This window comes from Lepisosteus platostomus, chromosome 9, assembly GCF_059453375.1.
Source record: "Lepisosteus platostomus isolate fLepPlt1 chromosome 9, fLepPlt1.hap1, whole genome shotgun sequence".
In the NCBI taxonomy this organism is placed as follows: Eukaryota; Metazoa; Chordata; class Actinopteri; order Semionotiformes; family Lepisosteidae; genus Lepisosteus; species Lepisosteus platostomus.
Window position 1 is genome coordinate 52,955,382 of NC_142619.1, and position 25,291 is coordinate 52,980,672.

Here is a 25,291-nt window from a genome sequence, read left to right on the forward strand (position 1 = left end):
CTGACATAAAATCTGTGGTCTCAAGCAGTTTCTAAGTGGGCATGAGTCCAACTCACCAATGGACAATAGGAAATGTGGGGCGCAACTGGATAGTGTATTAGAATGAGGATCTAAATACTGTTAGGAACTCATCATACCACAGGGAAGAAATACAGAGTTCAAAAATTACACGGTAACTGCAAATAAATGTATGCTTTGTTAAGTGAAGATTATCCACCCATTTTCAGTAATTGCTTAGACAGCTGCAGTGAGCCAGAGCCGTACCCAGAAGGCATTGGTGCAAGGCTCAATAAGATGGATTAATAACCTTTTAAATATCTTCAATTGGTACTATCAGACAAACATTTAAAGAATATTCTCTGATGTGTTCTCCTGTTCTCAGTTTTAAAAGCACTTACACATGTTTTCATTTCTGCCCTCTGGTTCAAGTTTCACTGTCCACTCTGAAGAAGTCTAAGTCCAAAAGCCTTTTGTAAAATGCAAAGACTGTTTTTGTCATAGTATTCAAAGTTGAAAACCTTAGTTGGTGCCTCATGGATGTTTTAATGGAAGCTGCAGTGGTTTCAACATACTGTATTAAATACTGTATGTAAGCACAAGCATCATTCCTTCTTTCTAGCTCAGCAGGCAGTTTTGAAAGCACCAGTTTTTAAGATTGGTACTGTGGCATTACAGAGCACATACAATAATTAGTTTTATCCTGTATTAAATGTCTAATATATTGGGAAACCTATTTGATTCCCGGGTGCAAAAGATTAAGCTAATTCAAAGTAGAAGTAAATGTACTCACCTAGGCGCTATGAGTGTGTAGCCATTTTCATTAAAGTTTTCTAGCTGCATGCTTTCAGAGACTGTAAGAGGAAAGATATGTATTAAAATTCTCATTTGTAACTTGTTGCAAAAAATCATGACAATCCCTCTTTACAGGAGATCTCTAAGGTTACAATATAAACCTCGGAAATACTATGTTACTATGTCATCCACATCAAATTGGTTAGTAATAACAAATGAGATAGTTCAGCCATGAATAAATAAGAAATCCTAATGTGTGGAACAGAAACATTTATAACAGTATATACAGTATGTATTTACCCAGTTCTTACATTTTGAATGCCCTTACAATAGTGCCAAGCAATGTTCATCACCAAAACCTCAATTGCCATAAGGAGAGGTATTGCAAAACTCTGGTAAAAGACGTTGTGCAACTTGGTTTTCTTTTATGGTTGAAATAATTATGTGCAAAGGCACAGTTTTTTTCAATGTCTTATTTTTACTAATAAACAACATTTACTGTTCTATTGTTAACTTTTGTCAACTTAAATTGTTTTCAGCCCTGTCAAAAAAAAAATATTAAAATGTTGCTCAAGGTTTTTGTTTCACTGTAACCACTGACATACTGTACTGTATATTTATAAATAAGTCAACAGGTAAACGTTTTTGGGGTTTCTTGTCATATTATTCAGTTTTTTCATTGTGGATAGCCTTTATAATTAAATAGGGACCTATTTTCCTGATGTTTTAGATATTTCAGTCATTATTCAGTTTAAAAATAAAATTGAATTGCCTTTTGTGATTCATGAAGCTAATTTTTTGTGCATCTTCAAACTGTACAGTTCTTTCAAATCTCACTCTGTTGGTTATGATGCATATTTGTAAGAGATAAATATTACATTCAATGGTTACAGAGTGTATGATGAGTGCAGTACTCACATGTACTGAAATGCAATGTAATTTCCTTTCATAAGCTAGCAAAGCTGACTAAGCTTTCTTGTAATATGCAAAGCGTGATGCTGAAGTGATGATACATGCTAGGGCTATCTTGCTGGATTGCAGAGCTCAAGACTTTCAAATACTTTCCAGTTTCCACATGCAGCCTACATCATTTTAGACCTGTACCAACTCAAGAAAAGCAAGTCGGGTGAAAGATTGCACCACCAGACACACCAAAATAAATCAGATGACGCACATTGAAAACACAGATATTACTGGATTAGAACAAAAGCCTAGAACTGGTATGAACAAAAGGTTAGATGTTACAGGAAAGGACAGCATTAGACATGCAAGGAACAGAAGAACTGGTACAACCACATGAGGAAAACAACCAGCTTGAGAATACTTGCCCCTTGGCCCTGTGAAAATCCAGTAGAGAGAGAGAATAAGGAGGGAAACAGAAAACAGGGTAAAACTACAGGGGTTACAGCAAACAATATTTTATTCAATGAGCATCTCTTGAATAAAAATATTGCAATCTGATCAAGAGGTGTTCTTTAGATGGTAAAGATAGTAAGCTAAAGAAAGCAGGTGTCTGCGGAAATCTAAGGTTTTCTTAGTAGCTTCTGTGGGGCTGTGGTATTTACATATTGCCAGAAATGATGTCTTCTTTCATGAAAACGATGTAAAATATACATCCTTTTACTGAAAGAGATATGGGCTGCCCCTACCAGAGTCTTAAAATTATTCCCTTCAGGGCAGTGCACTGAAACCGTACTGCATGTTGTCAAGTCTTTAAGTAATTAGATGCAAGGTTTGTTGCATATTAAAAAAAAACCTTCCTTAAAAAGTAAGCTTTTGAAAGCAAAATCCAGAGACAATGATATACTGTAGCATACAATTCCTAAGAACCTATATAAAGTACCATAGTTGTGATCTCATATTACAACCTGAGTATGGTTTTTGAATATATTCGAACAGTTCATTGAATTTTTTTCTGTTATCTACTACTGCATTTTATTGTATTGATCAGTGCTTTCAGCATAGTTTTGTAAGTTATGCTGAATTCAGAACTTTGTCATGTACTCTAGTTACTAAATTCAAGTTACTCTGACAAATGCCTTTCCAAAGACAAAATGTAGATGAACTGTATTTTGTCAGTTTGGTTGAATTCAGAATGCAGATAGCTAATATAACCTACTAAAAACACAGATGGAAAGATGGGACAAAAAAAAATTTGTCTTTAGAGAATTGATAGTGGTTTCATATACTTTGCATCATTTAATCGGGGTTTCAAGGATTAAAAATGAGTGCAGAAAATAAGGATGCCAAGGGGAGAGCTAGTGAAGGCTCAGTTTTGAGAAGGAAATATGTCGTTCTTATTAAATGTTTTAAAAGTCTTATAGTCACACTACCCCTCAATCCATCCATTATTAGAAAATTAACCAATCCTGGAAAGGATCACATCAACCTGGCGTTCTCCTAAAGGCACAGTGCATGGTGGACTTGAAACCCTAGACTGTACTGTATACTGGTACGCTGCAGGGGAGGTAGACACTTGCAGCAGGACAGTTTACCAACACTGATCACCCTAGCTTGCATGCCTTTGGAAAATGGGCGAGAAGCACAAGAACCAGGCGTGAATCTCACAGTCCCAGTCCAGAATCAAACCCAGGATTCAAGAGCTGAGGGGCAGCTGCGCTGGCTGTCAGGCCACCCCTTCCATCATATAAAGGAAATAAAGATCATAATAAACACATTACCTATTATATAAAGAAATATAATTGCATACAGCTTAATTTAAAATATATATATTGCACTGCAATTCTATAACCAGTATTTAAGATAAGGATTAAGTTTTCCATGTTTTTTTAAACTCTTTAGGGACATGACTCATCTAACAAGGGAAGTATTTTCTATGCAGTACTTTTACAATAGGATACAGTTCATTCCATTAAAAGACATGATTCAGGATTACTAACTACAATAATAATAATAATTTAAAAAAAGTTTTATAAATAAAATTACAGATAAAGTCAATGTCAAGTACAAAGTCAATTCAGGATCATATGCATTTAGAATGTATATTGTAGAACAGTATTTTCTTTATTTTAAAACAATTATTTTTGTTATATCAATGCTTTTTTCTCTTATATATAAAACCAATTTTGATATTTAAACTTAAATTCTTAAACTTTTGTTGGTCAGTTTTACCAGTTACACAGTTTTTTGGACTGTTAGTTTGGTAGCTAGAAACTCCAACTTTAAGGATGACAAAATGGCATATTGATTAAAATTGGCATACTGATTGAAGAAGCATTCTGACTGAGAGAAACTGGATGGTATGAATGTGAGGAGTAGACTCATGATGGCAACAATAAAGCGAAAACAGCGATAATACAAGTTGATTTTCTATATACATTTGGTACCACAAAACATTTTGATTTTTAGACCCTGAAACTCTACAGAGAGAATCAGACACATAGCTGGGGTCCTGTGACAAACCCATCTTTAAAGTCCTTAATAACCTGCCACTTTGTAAGAATTACTGCTGACTGGAGGAGTGGCGTGTCTCTCAATGGCATTGATTGCTGACGAACCACAGGAGTCACTGTGTGCCGGAAATCCAAAAGAGCACTGGCTGACTAAGCCCAAGCCTACACTGCGGGTGCTCAGTCAGTTTTGTGTTTTTCCTTAGGGAATTCCAGGCACCATTTGTTAGCAACATGGCCCAGACTCACAATGGCAACATCAATGCTACCAGTCTCAATTTGTACTTTAAAAGAGCACTTTTACCCTTTGAGCCTGATCCTGTATGTGACACAATTCCCACAGATAGGTAAAAACCCTGATATATTTCAAGTGGGTCTGGTGCTCATTTGGACTAATTGGCTTTGAGCCATTCACATTAGAGGTAACCTCCTATCCAATTGAATACCATATGTCCCACACCAGGTGAAAACAATGACAATTCAGACTCTACTCTTGACAAAAAGTAACTTGTAAATCAATACCAACTGTCATGGAAAATGTTAATAATGCATGAATGACAAAGAATATTCCAATAATAAGATAAATGATAGGTATGTAATATTTTATTGGGGGGTAGCTATAAGACCTTTAAACACAATGCTTACTACGAGTCCAATTTTGAAAAATACAGGAGAAATAATTACCCTCCTTATTTGTCTGCCCTCATCAAACTCATGATGTGTCTGCTAAATAGACGCTGTTTTACTTTATTGTCTAATACAGGTTATATTTTATCTGCAATTCTTATCTTTTGTTTCTCTCACCACCTCTACCTTGTTTGCATTTCAGGATGAGATGTTTTTCAGTCATCTTATCTTGAAACCAGCTTAAGGATTTATTAAGGATGATTTTACAAGAGCTTAAGTTAAGATTAGGCTATGCCATTGCTACAATACTCCTTCAGGGCACTTTTAAAATTACTTGCAATTGTCAGTGCCTTAAAATGATGCAGACACCCTTAAAGTCACATGATCTAAAATCCATAGAGAAAACATTGTTGTGGGAATAGAAAAGAGACAAGTGGAACATACAGTATGCATGCATCAGAGCAAAAACACAGTTCACCAAGTCATCACAGGGTGAAATATAGATACGGCATTGCATACGTGACATTAAAGTCGTATATACTTGTGAAAAACTATTTCATGCACTGCCTTCTGTCTTAAAACTCGTGTGTCTTTTTTATGGAAATGCAAGCAGCCTAATCGTTGATTAGTAATTGTTATTATTGATGGTAAATGTAAATAGTAATTGTAAAGAGTGGTGGCAAATGAATTAAATAGTTAGAAATGAAACCTATTTTACATATGTGAATGTTACAACTCAAACCCCGAAGATTAGTGGTTACAACACAAGGCTATACCTCATGTGAGAAATAAAGTAATCAGCAGGAAAAAAAAAATATCAGTAAGCACACATACAGTAGTACAGCAGGTACAACTACATGAGGAAGGTAAACATCTAAAAAAATACTTGCCAAGTTGTGCTGAGAAAATCCAGCAGAGAGAGGGAGAAAAAGTTGGGGAAACACAAAAAAGGGTAGACAATAGGGATTACACAACAATATTTTATTCAGTAATGAATCCATGAATAAAAATATTGTTTTCTGACTAAAAGGCCTACTTTGAGGTATAACAGAAGTTCTCAGCAAGAAAACTAATTTTCTGGAAACTACTGAACACTGAAGCAGGGTCTATAGCCTGTGGCTTTTATATACAAAATGGCATTCCCATTGTATTATTAAGAATAAAACTGTAATTTTCTATATTAACCAATATTAGCTGGAAACTCCCCTTCTGGGAGAATTTACAGGTGCAAGACATTCTTGACTGCATTTAACTTAACATTTTGTTGTGTGAAAATACTAAGAATGGTATTTAGGGAACTTTAAAATACAATGAAAACAAAACTCTACTAAGCAGCTAATGAACACTGTATATACTTTAATATGTAATGAACATATACTTAAACTTTATAAAAAAATGTAGAAATGTTTAAAGTTTTTTTTAAATTTAATTCTATTAATACTACCTTCCTCGTAGGATTTTCTGCTTTCCAATACATATCTTTTAATAAATTGACAATGGTTATGTTATTTTATGAAACTGAATTGCAGAATTCATGAGTTTATAGTCTCATGCTATACTGATGATTGTGTTTAATTCTGCAATTCTAACAACATTTTTGATTTCACCATCTCTGCTTTCCCTTCAGACACACAGAAAAAGCCTAAAATATTTAGATGAAACACAGAAAATGATATCTAGTCTGAAAATAATTACATTAACATGTCAACAGTGAACATACTGTATGCAACTCAAATATATACATATTGTATATGATTAACTATATTCCTTAGTCTACAGTAGTACTACATTGTATATACTGTATCTAATGTCCATAAAATATTGTTGATGTTTCCATGTAAGGGAAAATCTTAAAACAAATCAACTCAATGGTCATTTTGATATAATGTTGTTAGTTTCACTGTGGGTGGGCTGCAGGATGTTTATTTGTGTTTATTTGTGTACAATAAGTGATTGCATAGAACCCATGGAGGATGTTAAGATGTCAAGATTAGTGGGGAGAAAGTGCCTAAAAACAGTGACAAGACAATTATTGGCAGAAATTTATGTATCTTCAGGCTTGTCATTCTCTGCCAGTATGATGCAGTACACCTTCATATATTATATACCAAAGGATGACTGAGATGTAATAATTGCCAGTAATTGCCAGCAGGCATATTAACTGCTTGCCTGCAACTCACAAATACAGTAGCAACCAACTGAAGCTCAGCAGGTGTGAGCCTGGTCAATACCTGGATGGGAGACCTCTTGGGAAAAACTATGGTTGCTGCTGGATGAGATCCTACTGGGGCCAGTAGGGGGAGCTCACCCTGTGGTCTGTGTGGGTTCTAATGCCCCAGTATAGTGACAGGGACACTATACTGTAAAAAGGTGCCGTCCTTTGGATGAGACGTAAAAGCGAGGTCCTTACGGTGCTGTAACTGTAACACTATATCCTGAGTGACTCTATCCATACAGTAAAGGCACTTGGCTAAGATCATCTGTTCGATCCCAGATCATATCACTAGCTGACTGTGACAAGGATTTGCCAAGCTGCAGCGTGCTATTGGCCGAGCACCCCTGAGAACAGGGTGGGACTAGTAGTAGAGGTTTCTTTTGGCTCTCTGCAAAACACAGCAGTCCCTGTGGGCTACTGGGCTTGTGCTGGAATACAGTGGTGTTCCTGAGGGATCTCACCTCAGATAGGCACTCAGCCTCTGGTTCGGGGCTGCATTGACAGTGAAGTGTTAAAAGACAAGTGGTTCAAAGGAGTGAGGGTCTGAGGCGTCCCCCTCATTCTCTACCATATGAGGTTAGGGGGTTCAGAGCCATGAATGTAATAGCAAAATTGCAATGGCATAACAAAAGCTTAAAAATTTACTCTGTAATTTTGTTTCATATAAGACATGTTGCAACAAAGATAAAACAAATCAATAAAAAAATTTAAAAATGAGCATTAAATACCCTTATTTGTTCTCATTCTACACCTTTTGTTCAAGGGACTACAAGTATTCAACTTTGTCTTCATCACCTTAATAAAAACAATAACATATTTCTTTAATTCTTTAAATGTAAATCATCTTGGAATCCTGTACAAATTAAGATGAGTTGAGAAAATAAAAAGAATATATAATACTGTACAAGACACAAGACAAATCAGCATACAGCAAGTACTGTTGAAACAGGAGATGAAAAGTACAGTTGTACTTTCACAACTAAATATAGATGAGTTTCTGGTAGTGTTATTACTGTAGATGGTGAAATCAAAAGCTGTTATTTTATTATTTAAATTTAAATCTGTCACACAAGAAAGGGATTTAATTTGACAGGTCAGCAACGAAATTTCATACTCTAGCAGTACGTGTAGTTCTCGATTTAATTGCAGATACTGTATGTTCCTGAAAAACACAGATGCTTAAACTGAAAATTAATTCCTTGTACGCATGCATTCTGTGCTCCACTCCGAACAAGAAATCTCAACTCCGTAAATGAAAGCAATTACACATTTATTAATGCAAGTATATAGTTGGACTAAAAGTAATTTTTTAATTCATTGTAAATGTTAAGCGATTGCTCATGAAACATGAAGGGAACTGCACTACCAACTTCACTCCTTTTCTTAGTGAGACTTTTAAATACTATTTATTTTGAAGACTCATTGGTAACATTATAATTTCTTTATATATACATTTCTTTATTGTAAATTGGTAATCATTTTCTTTAGTTAGGGCTTTTAATGATTATTACCTTTTCTTTAATGGTTTTATTTATTGAATATTACAGATGACAATTTTGTTTATCATTGTCATTTTAAACAAAAAGCAAAGTTTTATTTATAAGTTTGTTGTGTTTAATTTAATTTTGAAGATTTTGTTCACACCGTAGCGAAGGTTTTCTTTTAGATTTCATACAATATAAACTGTGACAGTGTGGCTGTAAAACAGCACTGCAATTCTGCCTGAAGTCACCAGATATTATCAAAGCTCTACCTTAAAATAATGCCCACATGAGGAAATATATAAGAAATTATTTACATAGGAATTCTGCTAAAACACAGGTGTCCTGGATCTAGTAGCACTTGTGTAGCACTTAGGAAGGAAAGCTAATCTGCTTTTGGACTTGGAAATTAGGAGCAGCTGGTGATTTATGGGTTTGTCAAATAAGAGACTTGACAGTGATTTAAAAGTAGTTTCATTAATTTGATTCCTTTTTCATCTCTGAGACATAGCAGTGCCTGCTATAGGAGCACCGTTTAAACTAAAAGTGTTTTCCTGCAAGAGATCATACAGAGCAGACATCCAGTGGAGGAGCCGGACAGGTGAGTTCATTTTCTAAAAGAGAACACATTGTGAAATGATGAAACCCGAAGAAGGCTCCACAGCCGAAACATTGTGTTTTCTTTCTCCTCATTTCAGCATGGAATAAACCAATTACTTGCTCCTTTGCACACTGTGAAACATTGTGTTCAGCAAGCCTTAAGGGGCTACTTTAGTGAATGTTTAGAGCAAGGTTTTACTCACCTGAGGGTAACCTTGTCAGAAAACATTAGGCACTGACCAAGAAATATACATCTTATAGATTTAGTTTAGTATTTAGAGAGAAGAATCCAAGCTAATGCTACTCAACACTTGGCATATATTATCTCAAAAACTCCCTTAATTTGCATGCTGCTGACAACTGCCAAGCATGTTAAAGTAAGAATTAATAAAGAAATGGTACTGTATATATTTTAAAATATGCATTATCTTTTTTCGCAAATTAAGAGCAATTAAATCGAGAACTACTGTATCTGTATGTTTTAGTTAGCCCAAGAATCACTTTCATCTTCCAACTCGCTGAAGCAAAAAGTACCGCAAGAAATATAGTTTGCCCTATTGTATGATTTCAATGTTTAACTAAAACAATTGTTTGATTTTCAATATTGATTAATCCGACTCCATTCCGGAGAAAGTTATGGGAACACAGAAAAGACATTACGTCAGTACCAAAAAAGTGAAATCTGATTTACAACCACAGAAACCACGAGGGAAAACTACAGCTGTCAGGAAAGATGTTTTCCAGCTTTGGATCCAGGGCCCTACCTAAGGAACCTTCTGGAACGGACAAAAAGGAAGGGAGGAGAATGTCTGCAATAAGCAGAAAACATTCCCTAATTGATTATTTTAATATGGGAAATGTTACACAATGAAAAAAGTGGGATTCAAGAACAGACCAAGGTGCTGAAAAGGGATTTTAAAGCTCAAAAGCTTTAAGAACTATAAAGAATCCCTATTTAGGCTTCACTTTCTCACAGTCGCAATGGTTTATAGCCAGTATTTTCTTTTGTCTGGATTTACAGCTAGAACAAACATAAGTTTGCCATTGTCAATTTCAGCAAAGGTTTAAACTGGAATGTTGGCTCTTACTGTTAAGCAATTAAGGATAATGCAGCAACCCATGATAGGACTGAAAATTGAAAATAATTATACTGTAGAACACACAGACAATGCATGAACAGATCTACAGTTTATTTTAAGACAATTGGTTTCTTTGCTAGAAAATGTAACCTGCACTGAAATAACTGAAAAGCAGTCTACTAAATACCAAAATGTTATCTGGAAAGTATTAAAGGGGTGAAGGGGTCAACTTGTCCTGTGTTATGAGATTTAATATACAGTATATTCTTACTGAATATACCTTTCTAAGTAGTACAACAATGAGCCTTCCAAATTTTTGTACCTTACCCATCTAGTGGAAATACCCCAGCAACAGAAGATACAAGTGAATAATTATTCTATTATTGCATAGCAAAGGAGGAAAGCAATGGTATTCACAAGGATTAAAGCTATTAGGTAGAATGCCAGAAAGACTGGTGTGTCTTTCACTTTAGAATCACAAAATTTCTCTACACAAACTAATCTACATATACTGCACATTGTTAATAAAATGCTATTGTACACTGCTTCTAAACATATAGGAACAAAACCTAACACAGTTTCTGCAATACTTACATTTAGCTTGTGTAATAGTGTCTCCAATTCTTGCACGAATATAGTGTAAACTGTATTCAGGTAATACCATTGCCAAGCTGTAAAAGACATTGTATTTGCATTTGTTAAACATTTATATTGTTTTTTTATGTTCAATAATTGTGGAAAAAGGTGACGCAAATATGAAAAATTCTAAACTTTTGAAATACCCTACTTGTCATTATCATGTATAGAAACATGTTAACAAGGGAACAATTTCCAAATAACACAAAAATGATGGGAAAGACAATATCTTATGCTGTATCGAAGGGACATGAATGAGAGATGAGAGAGAGAAATATAAAAGACTTAATAAATACAGGTTATAAAAAAAAGCTTTTTGAGCTTGCCTGATGTTTATGAATATGCTGAAGATCATAAAATAAGAACTATAATGAAGAATGAACGCCTATTAAAAATAAACTTGTAACCAAAAACTAGCTAATGATTCTTAATTGGAACATACAGTACATCCTTATTTCTTCAATATAATTATGAATAAACAGCAAGTTCAAACAAAAGTCTGACTTGGCTTGTTTACTAACACTAGCATAATTTTACAAATAACAGCATTTGAAAAGAAACAAAATATTAGTTACATATTTTTATATTTGGCAATGGTGTGGATTGGGAGTATGAAGAGCATTTACCACTAACTGAAGCATGATGCATCTGCTTAAAAGTATTTTTTCTATTATACTATGTGGTTATGAATCCTTAGGAGCACATAAAACTTAAAACTTCTGTTGTTTTCCCACAATAAATAACACTAATAAAATACCAGGGGACTAAGGAGCTTGTGACACCAGTAACTTGTATTACCAAGAGGCAGAGCTAAAAGCATACCAACATGTACTGTATGATGGGAGATACACACAATGACATTTGTAGATTTTACATGTACAAATTGTCCATTTAGAAGAAATAAACACTTTGGTGATAATTGGAATACATGTGCCTAAAGACTGTGAATGTTTCTCACTTACAATAATGAGATCTGACTCTTTAAAACTAGGTCACTATGCGTGCAGCGTGCAGCGTGCAGCGTGCAGCGTGCAGCCTCAATCATGATTCCCCGCAATTTTTATTAAGCATTTGATCAGACCTGTGGTTGGATTTTTCCTCCTCAGTCCTTGGGCTTCACTACCTTGGGTGACTATACCAACCATTTTCTCCCATGCCGATTAGAGTCAGGATACCCGCAGAACCCTCCATCCAGCCTTCAGTGAAACTCTCAGCTTCAGTTTGAGACAGGGGAATTTCCTTTCCTTAATCCCCTCTGGGACTATCCATGAGAGTATTTCTCCTCACAGGGAAATTTCTCAGTACTTCTCAGGGGTGAGACAGGGGCTCACTTCCCCCCGGTTGCCTTCCAGGATCTATTCCTTACTCAGTTCTAGCTCACCAGAGTGCTCCCTGGCTACTACCTCTCTTCAAACCAGCCGGCTTACACACCATAGGACGACCTTGCTGCTGCCTCACTTTTATCCTGCTGATTCTCAAAGGTGCCTTTTCTGATTCTCCCTTCATGGGGTCTTGAAGCCCCGGCACACCAAACCATCTCCGGTATCAACCTTCCTCTTTCAAGGTAAAAGCGTCCACCACGGTCTTTTCTGTCCCACACCCATGTTTAACCTGTTTCTTGTAACCTGCGTACTGTAGCTACACCAGCTTGGATTAGCCACTAACCATGGGGCCCCTGACACAGCAGCAGTTGCCTTTGCCATTACTTTGCTTTAGAATTAGTCTACTTACAGTATTTTCCTCAATTTTTCTCTAACTGTAATGGAATTTCTTCAGCATTACTCAAGGACACCACTTCCTCTTGAGACCTACGAACTCCCTTACCACTGGAGCTGGTTCTTTCAACAGAGTCCTCACCAGGGTAGGCTGTACATATGAATAGGGAGGGCTTGCCTTATTTCTCCCCTCATACTTCTAATGTCCTACCAATAATATGTTAACCGGTGAACTATTCCCTCGGAGTGCTTCTCCCCACTTGATTTTAACTTGAGACTCCCACTATAGTGGCTAGGTTGATGGGCAAGCACTATCGTTAACATACTTCTTTCAGGGCTAATTCTCAACTCCTAGATAACTGATCCTAACTGAGAGGATCTACTGATCCATAAGATTGTTCTAAGTGTAATACTCATTTTTGTGAGTTCTTTCTCCATTTAAAGAGAAAGCCAGCTGCATCAAAAGACTATGTTGCACCCTTGTGTGAATGCCTGCACTTAAACCTGGTTATCCACAACTGTTTCTCTTATTACGTCGTTCTAAAGATACTCTCAAACTCCATAAGTCTGGAGACTCAAGAAGGATGGCTCTGTTACAGTCACTTAAGGAGAAACATAGACAAGCCACTTCCTTTGTCTGCTCCTCAATATTTTTCTTCATTCTTTCTAATGATAGAAAGAGTTTTCTGAAGACCTCTCCACTTTGTCTAATAAAGGTAGTCTATCTTCTGTGGTAAGACAAGGGAAATCTATGAATACCTTGAGAAGTGTCTGAACACTAAATTCAACCCTCCAAGACAGCCACGTATTTTCAATAAAACTTAATGGCACAATATTCAGTTCATATTTGTATTATGTTCTAATATAAGCACACATTGGAATTTGTATGGCTTTTAGCATACACATTCTTGGCAGCAGTAAGAAATATCCATGCCAGACCCTAGTAAATTCAAGGTTTCAGGAAAGGCTGTGAAATTTAGGTACAGTATAAGCACAGAAATGTCACCATAGAGGAGGAATATTAATTAGAAGGAACAAATAAGAAATAAAAGCCTGTGTTCTTTTCCTGTAGCATGTTGTATTGAGGCTTGGTATTTTCATGCTATAGTCAGAGAGCTGTACATGCTATAGTACAGAGGTCTGTACTGAAAAGTGATGCAAGGGAAATCAAAGATGACACTGTTCATACAACAGATTTTCAAAAAGACAAGTGTTGATTGGTCTTTGTTGAGAGCAATTGGCAATTGGAAGGCAGGGCATTAAGACATTAATATTATAATTCATTTCTTCCAAGTTGAAGGATTTCTCAAAGTGAAAGCAACATGAATTCATTGCATTTTTGTAAAGGTCCCTAAAGTAAAATATGGTGTTCACACTAACACTCTTTTGAATCCCAGATGACTAGCATCTTTTGGGATTGGAGGAGACACTTTCATGACTAAAAGTCTAAAAATGAGTACTTAGTGTACCACTTTCGATGAAAAGCACAGAATACCAGAAAATTCTTCTCTCTGATTACGTCTAGCTGTATGGAGCTTGGCATTTTTTTAAGATTGCACTTTGAATGCAGAATGATTCTGACTGAACTTGTAAAGGACAACCAGCTAATGTAGATTACCACATAGTGTAACAAGTATAACAATACCTGCTTGTTGCAAATTTGACAGCTCCTCACTAAATCAATGAAGTAGGGAATTTGCAAGGGCAGAAAAACTCATGAACAGGGTTTCGGGATACTCAAAAGAATTCACAATTTCAGGAAAATAACAAAAAATACACACAGAGCAAAACAGAAAAACATTATTTGCTAGTGTATATTCGGTGATACACAACAAGCTCAAAACTGTACCATTACCTGTAATCTGTTCCATTCACAGGTGCCCAAGTATATGTTCTGTCGCCTCGGTCAATGTATCTCTGAAAGGAATTAAAATAATTAAGAAAAAACTGCAAAAACTTTCAAATAAAATAAATGCTATTTTGTTCTCCATACAAATTCTAAACCTCTGCTTCTAAAATGACTGATCAGCACAGAACACTTCTAAAGGCCTTCCTATTTAGAAAGGTTGTGGGAATCTGGAACAAACTACCCATTCATGTTGTCACAACCTATATCCTACATTCTTTCCAGAAAGAAGTCAAGCTGATCCTTAGATCAACTAGATGCTAGAAACCAAAACAAGCTAGGTAGGCCAAATGACCTTTAAGATTCAATGCAGGTTATTAGCCGAAAGAAATTAAGTTGCATGTTTCATTGCTGTCAACGTTTTTCACATATTAAGATTCACTAAAACTTCTGGGAACTTGTAGCATATGGAGTATTTGCATATTTCCATTGCTCATTCTGTCACAATCATTTTCCCGTGTAATTCCGGGATGCTAATGAGTACCAGGAGGACTGTAGTAATGAACAGATCAGCAAGTTGATCATTATTAAGCATATCCATGCAAAGACCTTATAGATCTCTGCCAACAGGCTGGCACCACCCAGAGGCCAGGAAGTCACGTGCACAGGACACAGCCTTGCACGCACTCACTGAATGGGGAGAAATCTCTGGTACTCTCTGACTCAGAACCCACATTTCAGCCAGAAATAGCAGACACTCACACACAATGATAGCACAGAACACTGGGGAACACAGACAGGACAAAGGGAAAACAGAAAGCATGCAAATTCATCTGTTTATATTCTGTCAAAGTCCAGGGTCATGCTACCCCGAACTCTTAATAAGCACAACTTACAGTACATATTTTTATGGACACTATTTACAGCAATAACTCTAACACGTGTGTATTTTTTTTGTGGAACCTTTGGTATGAAAAAATAATGTCCTGGCCTAAGAAAACAATGACCTACTGTATTAGAGATCCAGGGGTAAACAAAGGTTATATTTAATATTAGTCATAGAAGTTTAATATTTCCGTTATTACTGGGTAGTTAGTTCTGAGCTAGTGTCAGAATACTCAGAAGAGCAGATAAAAGTGGGCATAAGAACACAATCTGTATATGCATCTTCGGACAGTACTACATAGACTACTTTATTCTACATGCTGAGATACACCAATATCTCAAAGAAACCAAAAATCTGAAAACCCTATCCTAAAGAACAACTGAAGACTGTATATCTATTTCAAGAAGACTGTATTTCTATTTTTTATAATCTTTATTTTCAATTATTTCAGAATCTTTTCTTACTCACTACTGTATTTCATGATCAATGAAAATTCTGGATGTCTAAAAAAAAGACTTCTCTGTAACCACTGAGCTCAAACAGTATCATGTTTGACACATTGCCTATTTTCCTACTGTACTAAGCATGTGGGAGATGTTGTTATTGTTAGTATTGCTCTAGTCCAAAACGTTTTCACTGTCTAGTTGAGTTACACTCATCCGTTTGGAATGTGGATGATTGTTGCTACTTTTACTGATTATGGTTCACCACTTTAAGCACGTAGATAAACTAAGATGTATCGGTGTAAGTGAGAAATCACTTTCTCAGATGTTGTGCTCTTCAACTCTCCAAAAAAAGAAATGTTTATGCAAAATAACAAAGCACAGGTATTTCAAAAGTAAATTCACTGGTCCCAGTTGAAGGTTTGAGGGTAGTTATTCGCTTTTTTCTCAAGTCTGTTTAAAAAGCAAAGATATGTGATTTTTTTTCCTGATACTGTAGCAAGTTAAAAATGCACATATGGCCTAAGATGTTGTTACACATTTTGGACATACTTTGATATTGACAGACTGTATTGAAGTTTATGCGACACTTATAACATCGTTACAGAGGTAAAAAAAACAAATCCTTTCTTATTACCTCATCCTGAGACTTCACCAAGGTGTGTATTGTACGTTCTCCCTTTTTCCCATCAATCATGTCTTTTCGTATCTACAAAATAACAAAGAAAATATTATTAGATGTATAAAAGGTACAGAGGCCATCTGATCTTTGATTTCTTCCCTTAGGAAAAGTAAGATTTATTTCTTCAGCATTTGTTTGAAGAAACACTTGTGAAACCACCGGGAAAGCTGAAATGAGATTAAGCTCCCCCTTCTGGTTGATGCATGTGATAGCCTCAAAAGAGCCACTAACCCCACCTCCTCACAACAGAGCATCTCATTCAGATGTGGCTATCTGTGTTTGTGCCCATGCTGGGCATTTTTATGAAGTGATCAAATGAATCAATCTTGAATTTTTCTTTCACTTAGGGGATATCAAGTTTAATCATGTATTCAGCATTCTACAATGTTGCCTATTAACATTCAGTAATTCAAGTAGGTAGCTGCGTCAGCATGCGTAGACTGCAATGGAATAAGTAAAGGTCTATTCCATGCTGAAAAGAGAAGAAAGAAAACCAACGTTTTGGCTGTTTTGGCTCACACCCGAAGAAGGCTCCACAGCCGAAACGTTGTGTTTCTTTTCAGCACTTGTTCCAAAGCAGCAGTCAGATTACTTTTTTTGTTTCCATCCAATAGCTCTAATTAAAGAAAATCACATAGAAGAAAAATCCGCAATGCCCTCCTAAAAATACTCATATAATAATACAGATGACATAGATCACAATTAAGACCCAGTGTTGTTGGGTTATTTATTATCTGGCAACGGTGGTGTAAAATTCCATGAGGAATACCCTTTCCCGGAACACTTTCCACCTGCCACGCCTTACAACTCAAATACCATTTGAAATCGCAAGGTCACTTAACAAAGGATTTTACAGAATGGCCCCATAACTGGACCCTTTTCTCTGGACCCCATGCCTCTATTCCTATACTGTTAACTACCTGATTTACACAAACGTTGTCACAGTTCTCTTGACAACCTGCTATTGTTATCCATGCCTATTCAACAGAAGCCACCGTACCACCTACAAATACAAATCCAGCAGAACCCATATGCACAGCACAGCTACGTGAAAGTGCATTTGAAATAAGGAACAGGAGGCACTTCTTTATCCAAAGTATTGTTGGATTGTGGAACAACTGAAACCTTGAGTTCTACCAAAAACAGCTGAGTGACATCCTTGGATCAATGATCTGTTAACTACTAACAAGCTAGAAGGGTCACTCGTTATGTTCTTATCAGAGAAACTGGAAAAAAACAGGCCAAACATTTTAGGAGCATGTAGGAATGGTGTTGATTATAGAACAAGCCATCATTAAAGTCAATAGTGCCTCATTTCACCTCTCCCTACCCTGATTACACTGGACTTTCTGTCTGTGTTATTTCAGTGGAAGTTTAGTTAAAATGATCTTGGCACTCAATAATAAACTGAAATATATCTAAGACCTCCATTAATTTACAGATTATTTCCTTCCATACTACCACCCAGATTTCCATCTCTTTAATCCCCCTTTGAACTCTTCCTACCCATTCTCACAAATTCTCTTTTCTCTTCCCAACCCCAACCCTTTGCCTCATACAGTATTTCATCTCTTTCCTTCTCCTCTCTCTGTGCACCTGTATGGCTTCACGGTTGTAAAATTATTTTTTTTCTTTTGATTTCATTGTAGAATTACCCTCGTCTTGTTTCTTCATAGTGTTTCGTAGAGCAAAGACACAGTAATCACAAGGCTTAAAATGAAAGTAATCTTGTTGGTAAATCCACGGTCATTTTACAATACTTGTTGTGCAGTACCTGCACTTTGATATCATTCTCCAGTTCAGCATCCAGGAAATCCAAGGTCACTGGCTCCTGGAATTTAGGGTTCTAAAGCAGGAAGGAAGATATAGAATGAAAATATTAAGTTTCTTGTAACTTTAACTGCAGTGACGTGAAATATGTATTTTAAAACTATATCGTACATACTGTATGTAGAACTGTACGACTGTTTAATGGTACATTGAAAATTAGTTCCTTTGTGCAACAAAGCCCTATATATATTTGGTCTTTAACATATAGTTAATACTTAGGATGTATTTATTGCATATACATTACATATGTACAGTATACTGAGCAAAATTGTTTAAGAAGAAAATTAGATACTTCAAATAAGTATGATTGTTTGGTGCACCTAACTGACAGAGAACAGCAGGTAAATGTTTTTTTTTAATTAATAATTTTGGACTGAATGATGTGAATGATAAAAGAAAGTAAACTGGTCAGGGAATGCATAAACATACCCAATAAAATGTGTACTGGTACCTATCTCCAAAATAATTTCAGCTGAATCAAATATAAATATTTTTATATGTATGCTTATATTTATTTATTATATTCCTTAATTAAAGAGGAAACCTCAAGAGCACTGATCTAGGTTAGTGTTGATAATGCAGCTTTTGACTTTTTTTTTTACTTTGGCTATCAGATATTCAGAAATCATTATTTGATTCAGTAACCAGCAGAGCACACAGTTTCAGCTACATTGTCTCTTTGGCATTTCTTAAATACACATTGGAATGATAATATTTGTGAATAACATCTACTGTAGCAATCCCTGGAAAAAACAAACAAACAATGAGATCACAGGAATTTAAAGTAAAAAATAATAAATCCTAGAAGATTCTCACACTATTTGCACTGTACTCAGAGAAACAGATAAGGCTTCTTTTGCAAAGCTGTCTGACCCATTTCAAGTTTAACAGTACCACAGGATCTTCAATGACCAGGTAATCAGGACATTGAGTTAACATCTTACATGAAATATGGCATCTCCTATAGGCCAGTGTGCCTTCTAAACATACTGGTGTACAATGGTGCAGTGGTTTGGAAATTCTGTAGCAAGTACAGTACAGTATTTATCTTAGAGCTTAGAGCTCAACCATCCCAGTGCTTTCCAGAGGAAGTCTGGCTTAGCTTCTGAGATCTGACATGATCAAACTACAAGATGGTAGAACTGCCATCAAACCCTTTTTAAAGACTGCAACCAGAGACAGGGGACAGGAGCACTGTTTAACAAAGCATCAGTCCTTTAACATGAGGGATATGAATACAATTATATAGCGCTTTTCTGGACACTCAACTTAAAGCGCTTTACAAGCAATGGGTACTCCCCTCCACAACCACCACTGTGTAGCTCCCTCGTGGCTGATGCAACGGCAGTCATAGTGCTCCAGTACACTCAACACACATCAGCTCTCAGTGGGGAGGAGAGCAGAGTGTAGCCAATTCAGGGATGGTGATTATTAGGAGCCCACGACTGGCCCCACTTTCAGCATCAACCTTAGTTTTTCCCAGGAGGTTTTTCATCCAGGTACTGACCAGGCTCACACCTGCTGAGCTTCAGTGGGCTGCCAGTTGTGAGATGCAGGTTATATAGTACTGTTTGTCAATGTAAATGTAAGTACAGTATACCCTATATGCCTATATGCCCTTCAATGCCTATGGGCATTGAATCTCTCTTTGTGTGTGTATAATCGTAATGTTATAATCAGATCAGTTCACATCTGCCACTGCTTCAGAAGTCACCATCACACTGGACATGAAATCGAAGAAAAACATGCAATATATTGTTTTATATTTTGGAGGATGGGAGAGGGCAGCTACTGTAAATCACCTACATGCTATGGTTCTGAGAGAAATACAGTACCTGTGGATTATTAATTTATTTGGAAGTGTATACAGCAGAACCTTAATACAACATAAAGAAAACATGTACGAAATGGTTCACCAAGGAAATTGTCTTTTCATTATTTACACTTGTAAAAGAGAAATGAAAATATGCAATGATATCAAAGAAAAATGCAGTGAAGTCACAGTTTCTTACATGCAATGAATAATGCAAAGAAACACCCCACCAAGCAGCATGCACAACATGACAGATGTAGAGAAAACGGGTTCAAGATGATTCGTCCAAACCATCAGGACATGGAAAGGGAAAAACAAAAAGTTAGAAGTAATGAAATGAAAATCAAACCAATGAATGACAAATCTTTAAAGGTATAGAATCTTGCTTTGGTTTTATAAGACGCAATTGAATTTACTGTTAATATTGTATACTGTCATTTTTAAGCTGTCATTTATTTTAAAATAAATGCTGGGGGCACACAAATCTCTTATGCAGAAACAGTTCACTACAGTCTCACTGAGGTTGTCTACTTTTCAACAAACTGGAAACATTGTGTGTTCTGGAGTTTTACAATTATCATGTTCATCAAGAGGGAGTATGTTGTTATGTTTAGCACTTCTTCAGAGAGGTTTAAGGTTCTGCTTGAATTTACTAGTGGCTTAGACTTGTACAAGAAACCATGAATATTCAATTTCTTTCTTTCATCATGCAATAAAAATCTCAGACAATTATCTGTGTGGAAAGCACAATATGCCCTATAGTTCTAAAAATCCTGACACAAATTTGCAATGTATAATTGAACAGCATGATGTTAAAATTATGCATTGATGTGCGTTATGTTTTAAAAGGAGGTTCATTTAAAAACTTTTTCAAGGAGACATCATATTTAGTATCAATTTTCCATGTAAATATATTTGAAATGTATATTCTTTATAATTAAATTAGCTCAATTTTATTGGGTATGATGACAATCACATTTAATAGAACTGTAATTTGTTTTCAGTGAGATTATGTGCAAGTTGTGATTCATTAGTAATTTTAACTGTTAATACATTATGACATGCAAATTAAATCAAACAGGAAAGCAGTGGATACCATAAAAACATATACTAAATGAAAGGGCTCATGCAATGCAAGATTCAAATCAAAGCATAAGTCAAAAATAAAAATATACTGTATAAAAGCAGATTCTTAATGAAAATCAGACTATTTTCTCACACAGGGTTTACACCTTAAAGCCATTAAGGATATTAAAGATATTAAACCATTAAAGATATATTCAGGTCAATTTTGAAAAATGTCCAATAATATAAGAATTAAAACTGATGATGATTTGCACAACAGAGTGAACATTGGGGCAATAAATTATCATCAGTCAATCTTAAGCTGGATATCTGTCAGGGTCATGTCAGTGTTTATCTGTTCATATCATGTACTATATACAAAGATATTTCTCATTATTGCTTTCAAGTCTAATTTTACATTTGTTTATTGTACAATATATACAACATTTTCTTTCTCATAACTGAACTACTATGGTCATTTCTTGTAATTTTCTAAGCATAACATGAAGTACACATTGCTAAATATTCCTGACTCATATGAATATGTTTATCAGAATTTTTGTTGTTTGTACAGTGCCTATGGAAAGTGAATGCATCCTTTATAAAGTAACACATTTTGTGGCCTGAAATCAAGAAGCATTAAACCAGAATTTATTGTACCTTTATTTACACATTGTAACACACATGTTAAGTAAAAGTAAAGTCTAAGTAAAAGCAAATGCTCAAAATTCTGAAAACATACTTTGAAAACGGTGAATAGATTTTCTATAGGCACTGTACTTTTGCCAATTTGATCAGCCTTATTTTTAAAGCTCCCACATCTTACTTAACATTAGAAACAAAGTTTCACTAAACGGAAAGGAAACAGTATCTAAAAGAATGTTAATTTAACAATTATATTCTTTGAATATTTTTAGCAATATCAATTTTGATTAACAGCATTTTCCAAATTGAAAAGAAAATGTCCTATGTGCAAATCATTTACTACACTGAAAATCAGCATGAAATATAATCTGTTAAAGACAACACACATAATAAACATAACAGATGTAACAAAAAGTCTTAAGATTTTAGTTAAGATTTTGAATGTTTTTTTTTCTAAAATGGTATAAACTGTACCTGTATATATTAATATGAGAAAGCACAAGTCTGACATTACATAGAACAGTATCATTTACACATTTGAGAACAGTTTCATTTTAAGTTTTATTTTCATAAAATTGTCTTTAACTCTTTAAAACTGAATATTTAATCTGCACTTTCATTTCATCCTGCGTTTGGAATATTTTAGAAGGGGAAAACACACCATACAGTATATTAACGAATTCACTTACTCTTACACTCTCCCCACCAAAACATTAGAACCATTATGTCTACATTTATATGAGAAACACACAACATTATTTAAGTCAAATAAGCCTACATAGTAAACAGCTGCTTAAAGGCTGTGGCAGCAAAGCACATCAGCTACAAAGCCTACTGTACCTTAGCAGCTGCCTGCATTGCCCTTATTTTCTGCTATCATGTGCTAAGTATCATGCAACATTCCCTAGTAGAAAAGCTGTCTGCCAAAGCAGCTGGTTTTACAACAGTCTGAGCCTTTTTTAAATTTGGACAAACCAGGGGGAAGTGAGCTTTTACATGAATACTAAATGCTTGTTAGATGTACCTCACACTGTGATTAAGGTTGTGGTATGTCATTAAAAGGATGACAAAAACCACAGATTTAACAGAGATTAACTCGATGACAAGATCAGTTTCTTCTTTCATCTCAAAGAGCTGCTTTCTGAGAGCTCTAATTGTAAATTTGGGAACAGTTAAAAAGAACAAAAAAGAGATTGATGTGTTTTTAATTTTTAAATGGATATAAATTATTTATTACAGTCAATATCCTTTACCATAGCTGAATTTTATCACATTCAGATATTAAAGGCTTCACTGACTCTTATTTAAAGAGTATAAATGAATATGTATTAAATGTCTGGTTTTATGTCACATCAGAAACGTTTTGCTTCAGGATTCACATAAGGCTACACATCCCCCTTTTATCCGCCATTACCTGGAAAACAGGCTTCCATATTCCCGTTAAAACCTTTGGGATTCCTAGACCAACTGGCTGAGATGGTGAAAAAGTGATATCCATATAAATAATACCCTTTATTATACATTTAACACCTGTTGTGAGAGATTACAGTACTCATGTGGCAGACCATATTCTGGCCAAATAAGTTATAATTACATAGGAAATCTAAAGTGTAAAACCATGCCTTCTACTGAGATCATTAGGAGTAATAGCAGGGGAAAGTGAATGTGCCATAAATTTGGGATTGGACTTTCAGTTGCACAGTTCATCGCTACAGCTACATTATACTACCTCTTAACAGGAAAAAAAAAAACATCCTTGCTTAAAGTTTTGAGACTCGCACACTGTGTGACTCATTGTTAAATTAAAGCATTGAGCGTTTTCAGCTATAGAGACAATTAGCATAACTGAAAAGATGCTCTACACTCTGAAAAAAAAATGTCGTATTATAATTTGTCCTTTATTGATTCTATAAGTAAAGTTTGGAAAAGACTACTGAAGTTCCATCAATCACTTGATCATTAAGCTACAAATTCAGGACTTTAGACATTTCTTCCCATCATCTTTTCTCTACCAGTGCTCCCCTTGGCTCACCCATGTGGCCATCATATTTTCCCTTAAGCCAAGTACTGTATGTTTTAGACAAAATATGTCATAAATTTAACACTTTTTAACATCAAGGCTTATCTATCCACCATGTGGATGTGTCTCCTGAAATGTAGGCTTCAACACCACAGATAGACAAGCTTGTTGCAGTGATACAGATACAATAAAGGCAATTTATCACTGAATCTTGAGTCTTTTAGCAAAATAAAATTGCATTTAAATGCTAATATTGCCCATTATGTTCTGTTCTTATTTCAATTTTCAACATTTTTTCACTGTAGGATTGGAAACAACTGAAAAGGATAATCCCAAACTCATGGCAGGTCACACTAATCTACAACATACTCTCACCTCCTTGTAGGTAAATGCATATTTGTTATTAAGTTTGATCCTATGGATCCTTTTCTATCAAAAGAGTAAAAGTTAATTAAATTAGATTGGTTATTAAAGTACATCCATTTAAATCACTTTGTGTGGCTGCACAAAGTTAGCAAAAGTGCTAATGCAAACTATTTTTACATTCATATAACCTTTTGTAAAACCGAGTTAAGAGTGAAAGGGGATTTGTGACACCAACACACAGTTACATTTGGTTTATATTTGCTGTTATATAAAACCTTTAAGGATGTTTAAGCTATCAAAATGGTTTTAAAACATGCAGTACACTAGATTGGTGAAAGAGTGAAACATCCATTTAGTCTCACTTGGGGCTTCTGAAAAAAAAAGTGTAAGAATTGAATTGCTTATATTTCAATTTCCAAGCTTCGTGCATACAGTAGCTTTTTAATTGTGAAGGCTATGTATTTGATGATATCAGCATCTCAAAACATGGGCATGTTGTGCAAAGAAATGAAAATACAGATTTCTGTATGTTACTTTAATACTCTCTCAGCCTTCCCTATCAGGGAGAGAAAGTGATGTGTGATAGTTGGAATTCGCTGTGTGTTTCAGCAAATTTTGAAATATAATAGATACAGTAAATGGGGAAACTGAGGATTTGGTCAATTATACTGCTGCTACAGTATTTGCAGGTTTGGTATTAAACCTCTCCTTGTACGAATGATAAACTGAATGTATGAATTTTTACCAAAACATGGTAAAACGTCTGGTGAAACACAAAGGATCCTAAATGGTATCTTGGGATTTCACTTTTTTACGAGAGGTTTTTGCTCATCTCCACCATTAAACTTAATTACTAGTAATGCTACAGAAAATAAAAAGTACATAATGTAAGGTTATAAGTTTCCATTAACTGAAAACAATTCACCCTTTTATAAACAGTCTTGTTGAGAACTTTTAACAGCAATGTCAAAAATTACCTACAGTATATACACTGAATCACTAAAGATCACTAAAGGAGCTATTTTACTTATCTCCTTGATAGGATTCTACCTTTAGTTGCCTGTTGAATTGCAATGTTTATGAAGCACCTGTTGTAAACCAATTGTTGCTGAGTCCATACAACAGACATTGTAGCATTAC

General features: G+C 35.3%; 1 protein-coding gene across 15 annotated transcripts in view; it reads right to left on the bottom strand.

Moving 5' to 3' along the window:
- Positions 1 to 25,291, bottom strand: part of cacna2d1 (calcium voltage-gated channel auxiliary subunit alpha2delta 1) — a 240,725-nt gene that overhangs the window by 25,145 nt on the left and 190,289 nt on the right. For 4 of the 15 annotated variants that reach the window (XM_088645526.1, XM_088645525.1, XM_088645528.1 and 1 more), the window contains exons 19-24: positions 23,180 to 23,236; positions 18,187 to 18,258; positions 16,368 to 16,439; positions 14,411 to 14,472; positions 10,783 to 10,875; positions 791 to 853 (exon numbers count right to left, since the gene is read on the bottom strand). In XM_088645526.1, coding sequence (XP_088501652.1) covers positions 791 to 853; positions 10,783 to 10,875; positions 14,411 to 14,472; positions 16,368 to 16,439; positions 18,187 to 18,258; positions 23,180 to 23,236 — 419 coding nt within the window. Of the gene's footprint in view, positions 1 to 790; positions 854 to 10,782; positions 10,876 to 14,410; positions 14,473 to 16,367; positions 16,440 to 18,186; positions 18,259 to 23,179; positions 23,237 to 24,160; positions 24,215 to 25,291 lie in introns of all 15 variants that reach the window. The other 11 variants (XM_088645531.1, XM_088645529.1, XM_088645533.1 and 8 more) reach the window with 7 other exon arrangements.